This window comes from Trichomonas vaginalis, chromosome V (genome assembly GCF_026262505.1).
Source record: "Trichomonas vaginalis G3 chromosome V, whole genome shotgun sequence".
NCBI classification, from domain to species: Eukaryota; Parabasalia; order Trichomonadida; family Trichomonadidae; genus Trichomonas; species Trichomonas vaginalis.
The window spans coordinates 1,288,284-1,306,774 of record NC_067207.1 but is presented as its reverse complement, the minus strand read 5'-3'; the positions used below and the strand labels follow the sequence as shown (position 1 = coordinate 1,306,774).

At 30.9% G+C, this 18,491-nt stretch overlaps 5 protein-coding genes and 1 non-coding gene across 6 annotated transcripts, besides 3 other annotated features; 3 read left to right on the top strand and 3 right to left on the bottom strand.

Moving 5' to 3' along the window:
• Nucleotides 1-359: part of a mobile genetic element that runs on past the window's edge.
• Nucleotides 338-359: a terminal%2Cinverted (terminal inverted repeat of MuDR-3_TvMULE3 transposon ID:TVAGG3_0260160).
• A 1,951-nt stretch (nt 360-2,310) lies between these two features.
• On the top strand, nt 2,311-2,598 carry TVAGG3_0260140 (uncharacterized protein; the record flags this gene model as incomplete). The annotated part of the gene is made up of 1 exon (XM_001307066.1): nt 2,311-2,598. The coding sequence occupies one exon, from the start codon at nt 2,311-2,313 to the stop codon at nt 2,596-2,598; it is 288 nt and encodes a 95-aa protein (XP_001307067.1).
• A 403-nt stretch (nt 2,599-3,001) lies between these two features.
• Nucleotides 3,002-5,281, bottom strand: TVAGG3_0260130 (myotrophin family; the record flags this gene model as incomplete). The annotated part of the gene is made up of 1 exon (XM_001307065.1): nt 3,002-5,281. The coding sequence occupies one exon, from the start codon at nt 5,279-5,281 to the stop codon at nt 3,002-3,004; it is 2,280 nt and encodes a 759-aa protein (XP_001307066.1).
• A 921-nt stretch (nt 5,282-6,202) lies between these two features.
• Nucleotides 6,203-9,537, top strand: TVAGG3_0260120 (uncharacterized protein; the record flags this gene model as incomplete). The annotated part of the gene is made up of 1 exon (XM_001307064.1): nt 6,203-9,490. One exon carries the CDS (start codon nt 6,203-6,205, stop codon nt 9,488-9,490), a length of 3,288 nt encoding a protein of 1,095 aa, XP_001307065.1.
• Nucleotides 9,538-9,725: 188 nt separating this feature from the next.
• TVAGG3_0260110 (small Rab GTPase RabE2) lies at nt 9,726-11,414 on the bottom strand (the record flags this gene model as incomplete). The annotated part of the gene is made up of 1 exon (XM_001307063.1): nt 9,991-10,581. The coding sequence occupies one exon, from the start codon at nt 10,579-10,581 to the stop codon at nt 9,991-9,993; it is 591 nt and encodes a 196-aa protein (XP_001307064.1).
• Nucleotides 11,415-14,155: 2,741 nt separating this feature from the next.
• On the top strand, nt 14,156-14,227 carry TVAGG3_0260100. Its single transcript has one exon. It is a non-coding gene; the product is annotated as a tRNA-Gln (tRNA).
• Nucleotides 14,228-14,376: 149 nt separating this feature from the next.
• Nucleotides 14,377-16,798, bottom strand: TVAGG3_0260090 (ribonuclease inhibitor domain-containing protein; the record flags this gene model as incomplete). The annotated part of the gene is made up of 1 exon (XM_001307062.1): nt 14,458-16,797. One exon carries the CDS (start codon nt 16,795-16,797, stop codon nt 14,458-14,460), a length of 2,340 nt encoding a protein of 779 aa, XP_001307063.1.
• A 125-nt stretch (nt 16,799-16,923) lies between these two features.
• Nucleotides 16,924-17,576: a mobile genetic element.
• Nucleotides 17,577-18,491: the final 915 nt, after the last annotated feature.

Below are 18,491 nucleotides of genomic sequence, written 5' to 3'. Positions count from 1 at the left end.
AGATTTTATTTTGCAATAATATAAACGAAATTTTTTACCTTATGAACTTTTGATGGAAATATGCAAATTTAAAATAATAAAGAAAGCCGCGAGCGAAGCGATCGGCTTAGTTCGAAGATTTTGATTCAAATCTTTGCTGATCTGTAATTCGCGGAAGCCGCGAGCGAATCGAGCGGCTTAGGTCTAAGATTTTGATTCAAATCTTTGCTTATATTCCTTAAATTCTTTATGAAACTCGCAACAGTTCCATAAAAAATTTTAAATTCTAAGCTGTCGAAATTACCGATCGGTAATCACACCCTTCACGGGTGTGTCACTTTTTACAGGTGTGTCACTTTTAGCTAAAATTACCCCTACTCACTTTCAAAAATGGAAGCGAACTTTTCATCGTCTGAAAGTATGGTGATTTCAAACACTCGGTAGCTGTTGGTCTATCTTTAGGGTTATAGCTAAAAATAGCGGTCAATAAGTCTATTAATTTAGATTCCGTATTTGGAGGGAAAAGTAGCGTCAAATCTGTTGTTCTTTCGGCAGTTGGCCATGGAAGAGGATGCTCGAATGAATTTGCATCTTCTTCGCTTGGACAACCCATAATATTCATTATTTTAACTACTTGATCATTATTATCATCTCCGGCAAATATAACATTGCCGTCTAGTAACATTTGTGCTATCACACAGCCTGCCGACCATATATCAATTGAAAAATCGTAATGAGTACAGCCAAGAAGGATCTCAGGAGCTCTGTAGAATCTCGATCCTATATCTGCAGTTGATTTATCACCTTCTTTGATGTTTTTGGCACTTCCAAAGTCACAAAGTTTTAATGTATGAGCTTTTGGGTCGATAAGAACATTATCTGGCTTAAGATCTCGATGACATATGCCGAGACTGTGTATATATTCGAGGCCTTTGAAGAGCTGCTGTGCGTAATGCTTGATAGATTGCTTAATCATTGGTCTTTTCGTTGTTTTACAATTTCCTAAGAACTTTCCGAGAGATGTTGGCATGTATTCCATTACTATATATTGGAAAACTTCGCCTTCATCTGCTTTTTTTCTGTAAACTGATTTTAATTTTATACAATTCTGATGATCGAGTTTTTTCATGATATCTGCTTCTCTATTTTGAAATTTTGGGTCAATTTTGATTGTTTTGATTGCGATCATTTGCCCATCTTGATCGAGAGCGCTAATTACTGTTCCAAACGCTCCCTGTCCCATTTGCATTAGGGGTTTATATGTAAAATGTTTCTTTCCACCTATAGTTGTGGGCCTAGAATGGAACAGCCGGCCTGGATTACCCAGGAGAGGCAAGGTTCTAAGCGCCATTTGATTTTAAGAAAAGTGACAAATTTTAACAAGATTTTACATCATGCTTATAAAAAGTAAAGAAATCAATGCTTACACCATTTAATTTTTTCTGTGTTAGAAATTTTGAGAGACATCAATAAAAATTTTTCAAATTGAATGAATTCTTTTGCTCAATCATCTAATTATATTGTTATTAGCAATACTTTTTCACTTCGGATGGAACGATAAAATCGGTTTTGAATGTTCGGCCTGCCAAATCAAAACAAAACTGATTTTTGAGTTTCTTTCAAAAAAATTTTCAATTACGATGATTAACATTAATTGCATATACAATGACTTGTTAAGAAACATCAATAACCTATAAAAAACCATAAATTTATGATCGAATACAAGAAAACCTGCTGAGCTCTATTGCGTAATATATTCAAATAGTACCATTAAATGTAACATGTTATGTTTAAGCTTTGATTATCGAACCCGATTTTCATTTCTTTCAATGTAATTGAAAGAGCTTTGGAGGAATATATGTATATATATGTTTAATAGGGATGATTGCAAAAAGTCCATTAGCATATAATATAATGCTTATATTTAGTAAAATTAAAACATTTCAAGGGTAGATTTCGAGAAAAATTGGCTCATTTAATGTATCTTTTGGAAAATAAAAAATATTATTATTAATTATGTGTGATACTTGAAATATATTCATAAAATCAAGTGATTTGAAGTGATTGGCAAAAAATCTTGTTCAATTAAGCATTTTAGTGGATTCGTCAAGGTAGTGAAGTGGAAATGCAATTTGGATAATTGCCGAGACATTTGGGATATGTGAATTTAATTTTGTAAAAAATGTCAAATAAAAGACTGTTCTCGTTTTACATTTGTAAAGCTATAAAATACTGAATCTTGCTTAAAAGCCCTTGATACAAATTTTGTTCCTGATGAAAGAAAATCATATGATGAAAACATTAAATTTTATTAGCTTAATTTGAAGATTGATGGATGCATTTGGCCAGAAGCATACACAGGATATCCATGGCAATGACACCATATGCTTGGCAAACATCATACATGCAACACTCAAGTTGAATGATTTCAAGCGTGCCTTCACCCTTGATCGAAGATTGACGATGAAACGCAGGATACAAACATTTTCGACAGGCAGCGAACACTGTCGACGAGTACACAGGGTGTGGCTAGGCGTAATGTATATGCTGTTCTGCTCTCCTCTTCAGCACGGCCGAGGAAGACGACGACATCTACGATACGCTCGTCAGGAGAAATGAAGAAAAGTACAACACATACTATACAAAGCTGCCAACCAAGACAAACATCTTATGAATAGGCTTATCATACATCAAACAACAGTTCTGGTTTATCCACACATGTTTCTGCTTTCTTCAAATTTTCAATACTTTTTTTATCCTCACATCAAAAAACATCTTTTCGGCATCCTCTCAATCAGAAATCATTTCGTACTCATGCATTCTCTGCTCCATATGCTCATTGCTCCATTTTGTCTCAGCATCATCACTCCTATTGTGGTTTTCATCTTCGCTTTCCTCTTCGAGGTTTGAGTCTGCAGTTATTCTTATTCTCTGTATCACATTTCGCGTCTCATCCTATTAGGAGTGGTTGTTCACTTTTTCGTTGTCGTTGCAGGAAGAGTCGATTTCGGCAAACTTTCTCCTAATATATATAATCATTTATAGTTGCACCATGTGAAAGAAGAAGTTCTGCCAATTCTTTATTATTGTATTGTTCTGCAATATAGAGAGCGGTATTTCCATGATTATTTTTTTCATTGATATTTGCACCATGTTCAATAAGAAATTCTGCTGTTTCTATTTTATTATATTGTGCTGCGATATGGAGAGCAGTGTTTCCTTCTTTATCTCTTTCATTGAGATTTACACCATGCGAAAGAAGAAGTTCAAATATTTCTTTTTTATTATATTGTGCTGCGATATGGAGAGCAGTTCTTCCATAGTTATCCTTTTCATTGAAATTTGCCCCATGCGAAAGAAGAAGTTCAAATATTTCTTTATAACAATAGTCTGCTGAAATATGGAGAGCAGTTCTTCCATAATTATCTTTTTCATTGAGATTTACATCATGTGAAAGAAGAAGTTCTGCCATTTCTTTTCTATTATGTGATGCTGCAATATGGAGAGCGGTATTTCCTTGATTATCTTTTTCATTGATATTTGCACCATGTGAAAGAAGAAATTTTGCTGTTTCTTTTTTATCACTAAATGCTGCAATACGGAGAACAGTGTTTCCATAATTATCTTTTTCATTGATATTTGCACCATATGAAAGAAGAAGTTCAGCTGCTTCTTTATTATTATTTTCTGTTGCAATATAGAGAGCGGTTTTTCCATCATTATCTTTTTCATTGATATTTCCACCATGCGTAATAAGAAGTTGAATTAAAATTTTTCTATTATGTAATGCTGCAATATGGAGAGCGGTGTTTCCATGATTATTTTTTTCATTAATATTTGCGCCATATACAAGAAGAACTTCCATTGTTTCTTTATTATTATAAAATGCTGCAATATGGTGAGCGGTGTTTCCATCTTTATCACTTTCATTGCTATTTGCACCATGAGAAAGAAGAAATTCTGTCATTTCGTTACTATTAAATTTTGTTGCAATACAGAGAGCGGTTTTTCCGTCTTTATCTTTTTCATTGATATTTGCGCCATAAAAAAGAAGAAGTTCTGCAATTTCTTTATTATTATTTTCTAATGCAATATTGAGAGCAGTTTTTCCATAATAATCTTTTTCATTGATATTTGCGCCATAAAAAAGAAGAAGTTCTGCAATTTCTTTATTATTATTTTCTAATGCAATATTGAGAGCAGTTTTTCCATAATAATCTTTTTCATTGATATTTGCACCATATGAAAGAAGAAGTATTAATGTTTCTTTATTATTATTTTCTGCTGCATAATGAAGAGCGGTATTTCCATCTTCACCTTTTTCATTGATATCTGCGCCATATAAAAGAAGAAATTCTGTAATTTCTTTATTATTATTTTCTGCTGCATAATGGAGAACGGTTTTTCCATCTTTATCTTTTTCATTGATATTTGCGCCATAAAAAAGAAGAAGTTCTGCAATTTCTTTATTATTATTTTCTAATGCAATATTGAGAGCAGTTTTTCCATAATAATCTTTTTCATTGATATCTGCGCCATGTGAAAGAAGACATTCAACTATAATTTTATTATTCAATTTTGCAGCGTAATGGAGTGGAGTCATTCTCTTAATATCCATACAATTGACTCCAAATTTATTAGATGATGCAAGTAATACTATACAAATATCAGAATTTTGCGATTTACATGCAAAATGTATAATATTCCTATTACGATAATCGGTTTTATCAGGAAAATCATTGTTTCTGAGAATATCTATTGTTTGTGGAAATGAAGCACACCATGGAACAATAGAATTCTTGTCCTTCTCGAAAAGCAAAAATACGGCCTTTAAGTTTTGATATTTAATAATATATTTAAAACCATCAGATGTTTTGATGTTTTGAATCCATTCTTCAAATACAAAATATTTATATTCAATGATATATTCAAGCATTTCATTATTATGTGAACTTACAATGTATTTGAGACAATCAATGCTTATTTCATTATCTTTCAAACATTCGTTGATAATATCTGTATTTCGGCCGATTATTGAGTAGCAAAGACAATTCTGTGTTTTTTGGCATGTAAGATTTGAAAGTAAGAAATGGAAAATGTTAACAGATCCAAAATAGACACATGCTTCAATCAATGATAACTTTATAGAATTGCAATCAAATTGTCTTGACATATCAGGAATTTCCAGAAAATATAGTTCTGGCTCTATTCTTTTTTGAGTAATATATTCCTTGAACTTATCAATTTGGTCATGCATAACAATAAATTCAATTGAATCCTTCATTGGGAATTGTCTTGACATATCGGGAATTTGGTATGTTAATGTAGCACCTATATGTTTGAGTATTCTGATGTAATTCTCTCTAGAAGAATAATTGTATTGAAATGCCACGAGGATAATCTTTGTAAGTCACTTGATTGAAAGCTGATACTTCGTAATCAAAACATTTGTAATCATATTGCACATATCTTCAATTGATTCGTCATATTTGATTTGGAAAAGCTTTTCAAATGCCTCAATAAAGTCGGCATATTGTTTTGAATAGTCTGGGCCAAGTGAACTTTGGACCATTTGATTGCACTTGACAAATTTTTTTTTCATAATTTTTTCTTCAGGTACTAAAGATTATAGTCCTATGACCATTCTGCAACGGAAATCATGTTACAAATGCTATTCCAATCTTCTTTCTGTATAACAGATATAGAATTTGACGATTTTTTGCGAAATCAAATCTAAAAATTCAAGTATCTTCTTTCTCTACTTGAGTTGCAAATAATAACCTTCTTGAACATGCCATTTCAATCAATATTTAGTTAGTAGAATTCCAATAAAATACGTATTGATTGAAAATGATGTTGTATTTATATATCAACAAACTCATATGAACTAAAACCTGGTCTTTTTTGTAAAACACATGAATATTTATATGTATTTATTCAACAGCTTATTTTCTATAAATTTAAAAATTAATATTCGAATTAATAATGATTTGCAGATCCAAACTAACATAAATATTTTTACATACTATTATTATTTTAATATCATACATTGATGCACCTGAAATTCCTTCACAAACTTCATAGTGATGAATGTTTGAAAAAAGGGAAGAAATAATGAAGCGTATTTTTTTAATGAAATATGCATGAAAGCTATATAAGTACATATATCTTATTATAAATGCCTAAATAATCAATTGGACGTTAAGAAATTTTTTTATTCAAAATGTCTTCAGCAACATCAGATCTACTTCACAAGATTGATGGTGCTTTACAGACAACTAGTTCTTGCCAAGATACTGATGCACTGCTAAATGACTGCTTTCTTTCGAGTCCTTCGGATGATGTAGATATAACAGACTCTACTTGCTCTAAATTATCAGAAGAAAGCATAACATTTACAAAAAGTTCAATATATGATACAAATAATGCATATTCAGTTCTAAAATCATCTTCATTTATTGATAATTCGGACGATTCAGATTTTGATTTTGAAGAAAGTCAAGACAATTCTAGCATTCATATTATTCCGTCTACAGATACAGAAATAAAATCATTTCTTTCTTTATTCAACGCAAAATTCGGTTTTGAAGCTAAAAATTTAAATGAAGTAATCGAATCTTGCAATAAACTATTAATCAAGAGTACAGACCGCAAAGAGAAATCAGAATCATTTACAAAAGAGTCAAAATCTGTTCAGCAACTCGTCGAAAAAATCGAAAAATTAGAAAACGAAAATAGATCATTAAAAGAATCGATCACTACTCTCTCTCAAGAAAAGATTTCTATTACTACTCAACTTACAAACTTACAAAATCAAATTAATTCACTTGATAAAGAAAATACATCTTTAAAGAGCGATAAAGCAAGTGTCCAGTCCGTAGTTAAGCAAATGCACAATATAATGGAAGTACAACTTACAGACCTCTCTAAACTTGGTCAGCAACGTCTTAAGCTCGTTGATATCATAAATAAACAGACTCGACTTATCTCTGATTTAGAAAATATCAAGACACCTCAAACAGTTATCCAACAAGCAGTACAAATTCATGATCAAAATACAATTACAACTCAAGAAAAATCTGAAGATAATTATAATCTTTTAGTTTCTATGTTGAAGGTTGTCGAAGATAATGTATCTGCAGAGATATCTTCTCAAATCAAATTAATTGAAGAAAATTCTGTTTTGAGTGTTCATGAGAGAATTTTATTGATTATAAAGAAGCTTACGAATACAATTGATGAGCAAAATCAGAAGCTTGCTGATAATGCAAGCTCATCAGCTGCAGCTTCCAAGGAAATTTTATCTCTAAAGAACAAATGTTCTCAATTAATTCGCACATTCCAAGAACAACTTCAATTTATTAAGACATTATCATCATCAAAGGATCTACAAACAATTATTTCAGGTGAAAACTTCTCTTCAGAGTTCAAACAAGACATTGTAAGAAGATATTACACATTAACTAAATTTGTTGACGAAGTTATCGGAGAAATATCGGGAGAAAAGTTCGCAGAATCATTCTCTGCTCCATCACAAATCGACCAATCTCATGTTTATGATCTTTTGACAACACATGATATTGATGAGCAACTTGAGACAATATTAGGCAAGATCAGTGATGATAATTATGATGCTCTAGAAGTTATGAACATTCTTGCTGCACAATTATTTATAAACGGAATCTTGAAATCTCATATCTCAGAATTAAACAACAGAATGGCTGTTGTTCAACGTGAAATTCTGATCTCCAAGCAACCACAAACAACAGTCGAAGAAGATTCTTTAAGACTTCTTCGTAAAATGCAAAAACAGCATCTTAAAATACATAATTTCTTAATGAAGATATGCAGAGATGATAGTGGTTCGCTTTACGAACATCTTAAGCGTGCATTTTCAACAATTGCAGAACTTACTCTTTCTCAATCCGAAATTTCAAATTCAGAAAAAGTTGAAGAATCCAAGGACGAGATCCAAAGTAGCTCACAAAGTAGCAGCCAACAACAGGTAGTTGCAGCGGACATCATTTCTACAAGAGAAAAAGAAATCCGAGAAGAATATCAAGATCAAATTAAAACTCTTCTCAAAACAGTCAAGAAACTTGAACAGACAAATACAAAGTTAACACAGAAATACAACGAAGAACGTGAATTCAGGAAGAAAGTATCAAACAAAGTGAAACAAACTTCTGATGAGCTCGAAAAACAGAAATCCATGACAAGAGAAGCTGAATCCAAGGTTATTGCCATAGAAGAAGCATCTCAACGTAGAATCCAAAGCATTGAACAAGAAAAGGCCAATGCAGAAGCAATTATTTCCCAGCAATCAAGTTTGAAGGACCAAATTTTAACTTTAACTGAAAACCACAGAAAGGAAATCCAAGATTATGCTGACAAACTCGAAGCCGCACAGTCAAAGATTAATGCTCTTAGAAAGAAGAACGAAGAAATTCTTTCTAATGTACAAAGAATCAAAAAACAAAGACATCAACTTGGAAATCAAATCGAAAGATTGCAATGCGCAAACAGAATGTTGCAAGACACAATAGACGTACAAAACGCAAGAGTTAAGAGAGACATGAACGACCAGATGGCAGAGATACAAGTACAGCTTGCAACTGCAAACAGAGAACTCTCAAAGCAAACATCTTTGAATGAAGAATTGGCCTCAAAATGTCAGAAATTGGCCAATGATTTAGCAACCGTTTCTGCAGCGAAGAAGACTTGCGAACTCAAACTTAGAACAGCAGAAGAGAGAATAATGATAGAGAAAACAGGATTCCAGTCAAAGATAACCACAAAACAAACAGTTACACAAGCTGCACAGTCCTCAAAAGTTGTTGAATTACAAAAAGAAATTGAGAACGCAACGATCAAAATTGTAGCGTCACTTTTGGTAAGTGAAAAACCGGAAAATCTATTAGATGCCATTGATAAACTTCTTGAGGAACTGACTAGTTTGAGGAACCTGAGATCGAATTACATAAATACAATAGATTCTGTCTCGAGAACACAGAAATTGCTAAATGTAGATAATCAGAAAGAGATTGCAGCTGCTGTTGAAAAGCTGTTAAAGGATATAGAAGTTATGAAGCTAGAGAAGGTTATGGAAACTCCGAAATCGCCAAATAAGAATGATGAAGAAAAACAACAAAGAATGCAGAAAATTTATGAAAATGCACAGAACTCGTTGAGACAATGGGAGAACTGGGCAAGAAGATTAAATGGAGTTATCCATGAAGGCGATACAAAGACTGTTTGCGATAATTCAGAGTTAAGATTAGCATTAGAAGAATGCATCCTTGCTTCTCTTTCACACAGACAGATATTTGATAGAGTAATGTCACTTAGATCTCAAAAATCTCTTCTAATGAGGTTTGACAAAAGATTATTAGGTCCTGCTGAAAGAAATGTAGGAATAAGACAGATAATGATATTAGCTGTTGCCATGAGGAGAATGCAGAAACTTGCAGGCTGTGTTCCTCTTTCTCCTTTCGCTAATTTGAATGTTTGAAATTGTTAAAATTTTATTATATTGTTGTTGATTAAAGAAACGTATTAGTTAAATTCTATGTATTATAATTCTTCAAAAATACATTCTACTATAATATACCCTGAGATACTTTACATTGTAGAAGAGTTTGCTTATATTTAGAAGAGATACAAAATATATTGATTTAACACATTTCATTGAATAATAGCCTCAATAGACTCATATAAGATAATTTCACATAGGAATACTAGGCATTTCAATTAGTAAGGGATTAAATTCAATTAATATAGGAGTCAAATTATAAAACATGATCATGCATTCCATAATTCTCACAGTACTTTAATGCATACACTAAAGCGCTTTGGATAAAAGTAAATAAAAAGTTATGAAAAAGAATTGATCTCTTTATAGTTTAAATAAAAGGTTTTAAATCCGAAAAAGCATATTGAATACATTTTTTACAAAAGTTATATGATTACAAATTAATCAAAATGTAAATTTTAACAAATTTTATAAAAAATTTAGCAACAACCACCTTTTTGTTTCTTTTCTTCAGCATCAACAACCTGAAGGCTTGCATGGCTTCTTCTTGTTGGTCCCGTATTTTGTAATGGAATCGTAGATAAGATTTCTCCGAGACGAAGGAACATTGTCTCGATTCCCTGTCCTGTCTTAGCACTAACTTCGAAGTATGGGCAACCATACTGTTTAGCTATAGCTTCGGCCTGATCGTATTGGACAGTTCTTTGAGATGGAAGATCAATCTTGTTTCCACACAATATAATTTTGATATTATCGCCACGAGAACTTACTAATTCTTTTCTCCACTGTTGCATTTTCTCAAATGATTTAGAATCGGTGACAGAATAAACTAAAATCGCTGCTACAGCGTCTTTGTAATAAATTGGAGCGAGAGAATGATATTCTTCTTGTCCTGCTGTATCCCATAATTGTATATTGATTTTCTTTGAGCCGGCATTCACTGTTTTTTGGAAAAATGCGGCAGAAATCGTAGAACGCATAGAAGGATCAAAAAATCCATCTACCCAACGCTTTCCAATTGATGTTTTTCCAACACGACCTTCACCAAGGAAAACAACTTTATATGACATTGTTGACTTTTAGAAGACGATAGAAAAACCGGCGGTCGATATAAGTCCATTCAATTGAATTTTCCAAATTGTTTTCATTTCGTTTTGTGCACACTATAACATATATTTTTATCTAAATTTGACAACAATTGCGATGGCAAATTTCAGGTTCAGATGGTATTTGTGCGATTGGGACATTATTATACGCATGACAAAGAAGTACTCTGATGATCTGTTCAATTTTATATAGATTCTAAAGAAAATAAAGTCTATTACCAAAATTTTCAAAAAATCTAGTGTTTTATAATTGAAGTAGCGCAAAACAGGGTCAAGGAAAGGCTTTTACTAAGGAAGTCAATTTGGAAAATTGTTTTCACTTTAGGAGAATATAATTTTCCATTTGGAAAATTTAAAAAGTGAGACGCGCAGGATTCGAACTTTTTTAAAAGTTGATTTAAATGAATTTTAGTGTGGAATATAAGGATAATATCATATTTAAAATAAGAATATACTAGTTTAGGTGGTATTAATTTTTTCGATAAATTTGAGAGTATGTACGTTTAGGGCATGAAAAGTGTCAATTCGCTCAGCGAAAGCTGAGCTAGCTTCGTTCTCGAAAGAATAAGGAAGGAGTGAAGGAGAATGATACAGAAGTTGACACATTCATATCATTTCAACAAATTTTGATCAAATTGAAATTCAATAAAATTCAATTCAATTCATATCCTTCAGTCAGTACATTGATATCCTTCTGCATCACAATGATAACTCGGGCATCAATAGTTCTACAACTAACTCAGAAAAAACAAGATTATTACTTCCTGCTTACAGCTTTTAAAAAGTTTCGATGATAAAAATCACTCTACTCTCGTTTATCGACATATGGTGATAGTAGGTAAACATATTCTTATCGATATTAATAAAAATATTTGTACGAAAATCTTATCCAATTAGAGAGTTATTCATAAAGTATATGATAATTATAATTACTTTATCTTTGTTTTATCTTTGAATAAACAATTTAATTTAAATTGCATAATATTTTTTGGTTGAAAGACAGGAAACTTAGTTGAGTTTGTATTATTTTTATCGTTTAATTCATTGTATCAGTGAGTGATCCAGATATTTAAGATATTTAGAAAAAAAAATTATTAATTTGATTAACAAATTTTAATCAAAATAGCAAAAATCTATTTGATAGCTGTAAACAAACAATAATTTTTATTTCAAGCAAAATCACTTATTTTCATCTAAACGTATAAAATTGTCAATTTTATGAAAATAAATTGAAAATCTCATGAAATGTAAAGGAGAGTAATATTTTTCAATTTTCTTTTTTCTTTGTCTCAAATATTTTCTGTTGGGAATTTTCTTGTTATCAAAAAATAATTTTAATATTTGTTTATTTCATTACATACAATAAAATTTTAAAAACTCTATTTCTTCTCAAGAAAATTTTTTTCCTTCATATGAAGAAACATTTTGTTCTCCATTTGATACTGAGTCTAAATCTCGATTTTTGAATTTTCTTCTTTCCAAATTTTGCAAATTACCTCAGACTTTTCAGAGGATTGAGTGGCAACTCAATCCTCTGAAATAGTCTGTGGTAATATTTAGTCTCTACACTATTTCAATATAAGCTCCATTTTTAAACAGTTTTTAAAAATCGAGCATTGAAAAGTGTGATGAGACTTCTTTTTTCCAAATTAGAAGTTTAATTCAAATTTTCAATAGTTTATATATTTTCTCAAACCGTCTCAGATTTTCTCACTTTTTAGGGATTTTCTCTCAAAATATACAAAAATAGTAATATCAATACATGTGTCTAATATACTTTAAAACCATCGTGACAAAATTCAAAAACGAAGAGTTCTTCTCTCCAAATTTTTTTCAAAATCAAAAAAATGAGATAAAAAAGTACGTTTGGAAAATTCATTTTTAGCATTTTAGGAATTTTCTCACTTTTCTTCCAAATTGACATCCTTACTTTTACTTATTTTTATATAAAACTATCTCAGATTTTTATGAATTGCTTATTTTGAAGTGTTGAATCATACAATGCCAGCCAAGTTACAGTAAAAGGCCACTAATCTGACCAACATAAGAAGTGATACTTGATGTGATATGCTGGCACAATTTTAATACTCGTTATTACAAACACAAATGAAACAAGCACAAAAGAAACACAGGCGAAATTGAGTATAAAAGTTAGAAAAATGACCTTTTCAGTTTATTTTTTTGAAGAAAATAAAGATGCAGAAGCAGTTTTTGCAAATTTAGAAAGATAAGATAATTTAATCGACATTCCTTTTGGGGCGTTGGAACAAAATTTCATGTTAAAATATGAAAAATTATTAAAATCGTAATTTCGTGTTTCATTTATAAATATAACATTTCCTGATCCTGCTGTTGAATTATTATCAACATATGAATCTGAAATAGTCAAAGGGTAACCTTCATATTCTTGCTTAAACATGTAAGCTGCAATGTTATTTCTAAATATGCAGTGATCAACATTTACTGCGAAACAACAATAAAATAGAACTTGGTTATCATTTGTTTCGCATTTATTTCCAATAACATTGCAACCATAAACTGTTTGATTAATTGATTCATCAAAACAAATAAATCCAAGTGAATTACTTTCAGTTTGGTTGTTTTCTCTGAATATTGAGTATTCACATGCACATTTATTTTCAGTGAATTCACTTTCTATTGATGAATATTGACTGCATTTGTTGTATGTGCTATTTATACGGGAAATAATTATAGAACCACATGCAACAGAAAATGTATAAGCTCCTTTTGTTTCATTTTCTCCGCAATTATAAATAGAAACATCAATAGCCTGGTTTAAATGAGAAGAATAATCTGAAACTATTTGCCAAAATGTCATATAAGAGTTAGTTGCTTTTGATTTATAGTAACATGTTCGCTGTTGAACAAACTGTCCATCACCTTGGCAGACATAGTAAACATATCCACCATCTAAAGTGGAACTACAGTTGTAAAACACACATTCTTCAATTAATGTGCATATGTGGTCATTCCTTTGGATGTAAATAGCACCATTTTCTTTGCAATTTTCAAATAAACAATGATGAATGTAATAATTGGAAGAACTTGAAGTATCAAACAACGCTGTTCCATCATTTGTTTTTTCGAAATCAATTGTTTCAGCCAAAAAGTATTGATCCCATGAGAATTTTCTTTGGGCGTAAAAAGCATCTTGATCTTTGAATAATTCAAAAATATTATCATTTGTAGTACTATGTAGTGATGATGCATTTTGGGTCTTATTAATTTGCGGAATATTTCCAAAATATTCTGGCCAGTCGCTTCTTCTTGAATTTTCCAAACTTGAACTTAATTTTGATAATACCTGGGTGTCGGATAATACTAATTAGTTGATAATGATAAGTTATTGTCTTGGGTTGCAAAAGTAAACAATGATTTGTAAGAGGAATTATGAATTTTGAGATTAAAAATTGAATGCAGGGCGATTATTCATTAGAGATATCTTTTCTGTATATTTGAATTTATCCCGTTTTTCGATTTATATTATAGTGAAAAAATTAATAAAAGAAATTGTAATGGTCCCGTAGTGTAGCGGTTATCACTTGGGACTTTGAATCCCGAAATCCAGGTTCGACTCCTGGCGGGACCAAAATTTTTCTATTTTCAAAACCTATTCATCATTGAACCTTTTTATTTACTCTATATTATCACTATTGTATGAATCTACTAGCATCTCATTTTAAATTGCATATAAATCTATATTTCTTGAATCAAATAAAAATGTATTTAATTTCAACCATGAAATAATGTCTAACTTTTTACTAAACAAAAAATAAACACAATTTTAAGATAAAATTAGTGAAAAAATAATTAATAATTTCAAGCAAAGGATGTTCTCAAAGGAGGTGGTCTTTTCGAATCTATTTTCTTAGGCAGAGGAGTTATTTTTCTCCTATTATCTTCTAATATCTGTCTCTCCACATTTCCTTCGAAATCTGGTAAAGGTGGTGGTGGTTTCTTCTTTGGGGGCTCTTCAATTGAAGATTTCCTCTTATGATGTCGATGCCCATGATGGTGGTGATGTTTGTGAGCTTGTCCAGATGGGTCAACCGTTCTAATTGTGATTACATCTGAAGTTTTCTCAAGACCAGGGTCAGGAATAGGCAGTGGAGGTGCTTTAATAGTTTTTTGAGCCGATCCAGGTGATTTTTCTTTAGAAAATAAGTTGAATTTCGGAGAATCAACTAAAGATTTCGAAGGTTTGATAACAACAGGTAATTCGTCATCATCATCTTCTTCCTCTTCATCTTCGCTCTTACTTATTTCTTTTTCATATACAAAAATATTCTTTTCTTTTTCTTCATCAATTTTTGTCACTTTTTTGATTCTTAAATCTTTTTCATCTTCTTCAGATTTTTCATTCTTTTCTTCTTCCTCTTCTAGATCATTATCATCAACAAAGATATTACTTAGCGATGAGCTACTTTCTGGTATATCACTTTTTACTGTTTGATGTTTTTCTTCTTCCTCTACTTCTTCTTCATTTATATTTTGTTTATTTTCTGATTCTTCTTCTTCAAAATTTTGTTTGTTTTCGGATTCTTCTTCATCAAAATTTTTAACAAATTCGTTGAAGATTTGGTTGTTTTCGCTTTCTTCTTCATCTGAATTCGAATTCGAACGTGTAGAAAGTTCTTCACTTGAATCAGATGATTTCGCTTGACTTGGCTTGAAATTGAACGGATTTAATGATGAAGGAACTTTATCTAGTTGTGGAGCTTGTGATTCTACTTCTGATTCTTCTTCATCATCACTGTTTTCGCTTTGTTTCGGTGTCAAATTTGAAATTTTAATTTCTATTGGATTTTTGACTGAACTGCTTCTCTCTTTTATTGGACTGTTGTCGCTTTTTGTTGATGTACTATTTGATTTGTCACTTTTATTTGATGTTTTGATTGGAGTGTCACTTTTTGAAGATGAAGAAGAAAATTTCGATTGAATGAGGCTTATAAAGACGAATTCTGGGTTTGGCTTGGAGCTTCTTGATCTAAGAGGTGATTGGACAGAGAACAAAGGAGATATCTGAAGAATAACGCGTGGACCGCATACACTTGAGGAAAATGAAGAATCATCCCTGAAAATATCGGTACTGATAGGTAAATTAAGGTCTAATTCATTCTTGTTCTTATGGTAATGATATTTACGTGATGCTTGGCTCTTTACATCGTTCTGTGTTAATTGAAGAATTGGGGCAACAATTTGCTGCTCAATCTGTAGTTCTTTATGAGTTTCTTCTGGTATTATATTCGGTTGTATCTGTAAATTATCTTCCATCGTTGATGTTGACTCTGATTTCGTTGATGAACTTTCAAATCTCATCAAATCTATTTTAATTTCTGGTTTTTGTTCTGTATTTGTAATAGGAATCTGTAAAGGAGGTGCTGGTGTCAAAGATGCCGAGATCTTTGGTTCAGGCTTTAATAAAGGAGTTTCTTGTAAATCGGGAACCTTTCCGAGCTTTGGAGTTTGGAAAGATTTCTTTTTAGATGATGATTTCTTTGATTTATGCTTGCTATTTTTCGTTTTTGTGTTTCTTCGGGAAGATGATTTTGATTTTTCTGATTTAAGAAGATTTTGGATATCAGGAATTTGATTATCTGCACTTTTTACTGCTGTTGGTGATGGATTTTTATTTATCGTTTGAGATTCTGTTTTATTACTTTTGAAATCTGAAGAAATTTCATCAAGTAAGCCGCTTGCATGTGTTTCACTATGCATAAGTCTCGGTGGTTCGACATTTGTCAAAATCCATCCATCTAATAGTAGTGGTCTCAATCTTGGCATTAATTTTTCAACGGCTAATAGTTCTTGCTGGGTAACTTTTTGTCCATTTATCTCAGTAAGTCCCGGTCCAAATATTATTATTGACATAACACGAAATCCTTGATAGTATGAAATCGGCGTATTTATAATGTTGAGTTGTTTCAGTGTAGGTTGTCTTTGTGAATTTGCAAATGAGCCTATTTTAGTTCCTTCTAGATTAAGGGCTTCAAGGAGTGGTAATATTGGTAAAGTTTCAAGGGAAGATAACGGATTAAATGAAAAATCGAGTGTTTCGAATTGAGAAATTTGCATAAAAGGAGGAAACTTCTCTAAATTCTTCTGGCTGAAATTTCCATCAGTCAAAGATTCTGAAGAGCTCGATGACTTTGGATTCATAAAACCAGTTTATAACGAAAAAGGTGACAAATTTCTAATAAACCTATATTAATTTATTAAATTATATTGTTTATTGAAATAACCTCTAATTTAGATTTTTTATTTTGGTACCCATATGACTTTAAGGGTGCACACGATAGGATCATGTAAACTTCAGAATTTAGAACCTTATTTTTAGGCATTATCTTGGCTACCTATTTAGGCTCGAAAAGCAAAAAATATCAAAAAATACAACTTGAGTCCATTATGACCCTTTCATGGAGGTAGTTTTTATCCGCTAGTATTTTCCCTTTGAATCTCTTTACAATTCGAAATCAAATTCAAACCTCAGTAGAAGAAAGGAAAAATCGACTTACTACGGTTGTAATACGAATAAATACATATATTTAATTATTTTTATTTACATAATAATTGTTTGAAGCTCATATTCCATCAAATTTTTAAATAAAAACATTAAAATGTTGAAAATGTTCATATATTTTAATAGGGTTTTGGCACTTTATTGAGGAATTACTACATATATAGTCGAACTGAACTTGATATTTTGAAATTTAAATTATTTATCAAAATTAAAATTTAACTTGAAATTTATAATTATTTAGTCATATTTTGCATAATTCTAAGTAGATTTTGTAAAAAATCAAGAAAGAAAAATTTTAACGTGCTTTATTTTTTCTTTTTTATAATAATACATATTATTATATAATTAACATATTCATAATGTTTCACCCTTTCAAAAATATAATCCTCCTCCTCTCAAATAAACGTACATACGGGTGGCCTCTTTTTTCAAAAAATTAAAATTTGAAATTTTGGGCTCAAATATTAGAGATTTTTTCAACCTTCAACGATATATGTTGTCTATATCAGACCTCCTTTCTTTTTGATACTTAACATTGTTCCTAAATCTTAGCAGTTAAGGCTGTTATGAATCTATTTTTCAATTTTCTTTTTTTCTTTGTCTCAAATATTTTCTGTTGGGAATTTTCTTGTTATCAAAAAATAATTTTAATATTTGTTTATTTCATTACATACAATAAAATTTTAAAAACTCTATTTCTTCTCAAGAAAATTTTTTTCCTTCATATGAAGAAACATTTTGTTCTCCATTTGATACTGAGTCTAAATCTCGATTTTTGAATTTTCTTCTTTCCAAATTTTGCAAATTACCTCAGACTTTTCAGAGGATTGAGTGGCAACTCAATCCTCTGAAATAGTCTGTGGTAATATTTAGTCTCTACACTATTTCAATATAAGCTCCATTTTTAAACAGTTTTTAAAAATCGAGCATTGAAAAGTGTGATGAGACTTGCAAATTTAATTCTAATAAAATTGAATTATGATATACGGTTTGATTGAATACCTATTCAATTTTGTGATGAAAAAAGGAAATAAAAGTATTGAAAAAATAAAAATTTATATTAAAGAATATCGGACGACCATTTAATAATAATGATATAGATGATGAATAAAACATAATTGGCAATTTTAAAATGCAAAAAAATAGTTCGCCCGATAAACAACAATCATCCCTAGTTAAAAATAACGATAATTCGTCAGACATTAAGATAGTCCACTTTGATGAAGAAATATCTTTCTCAATTCACAATTTTTTCAAATGACAACCATATTGAATAGTCTCAAATTAATTGAATTGTGAGCAACAAAGAAAACGGGATCTAGCGAATAAATTA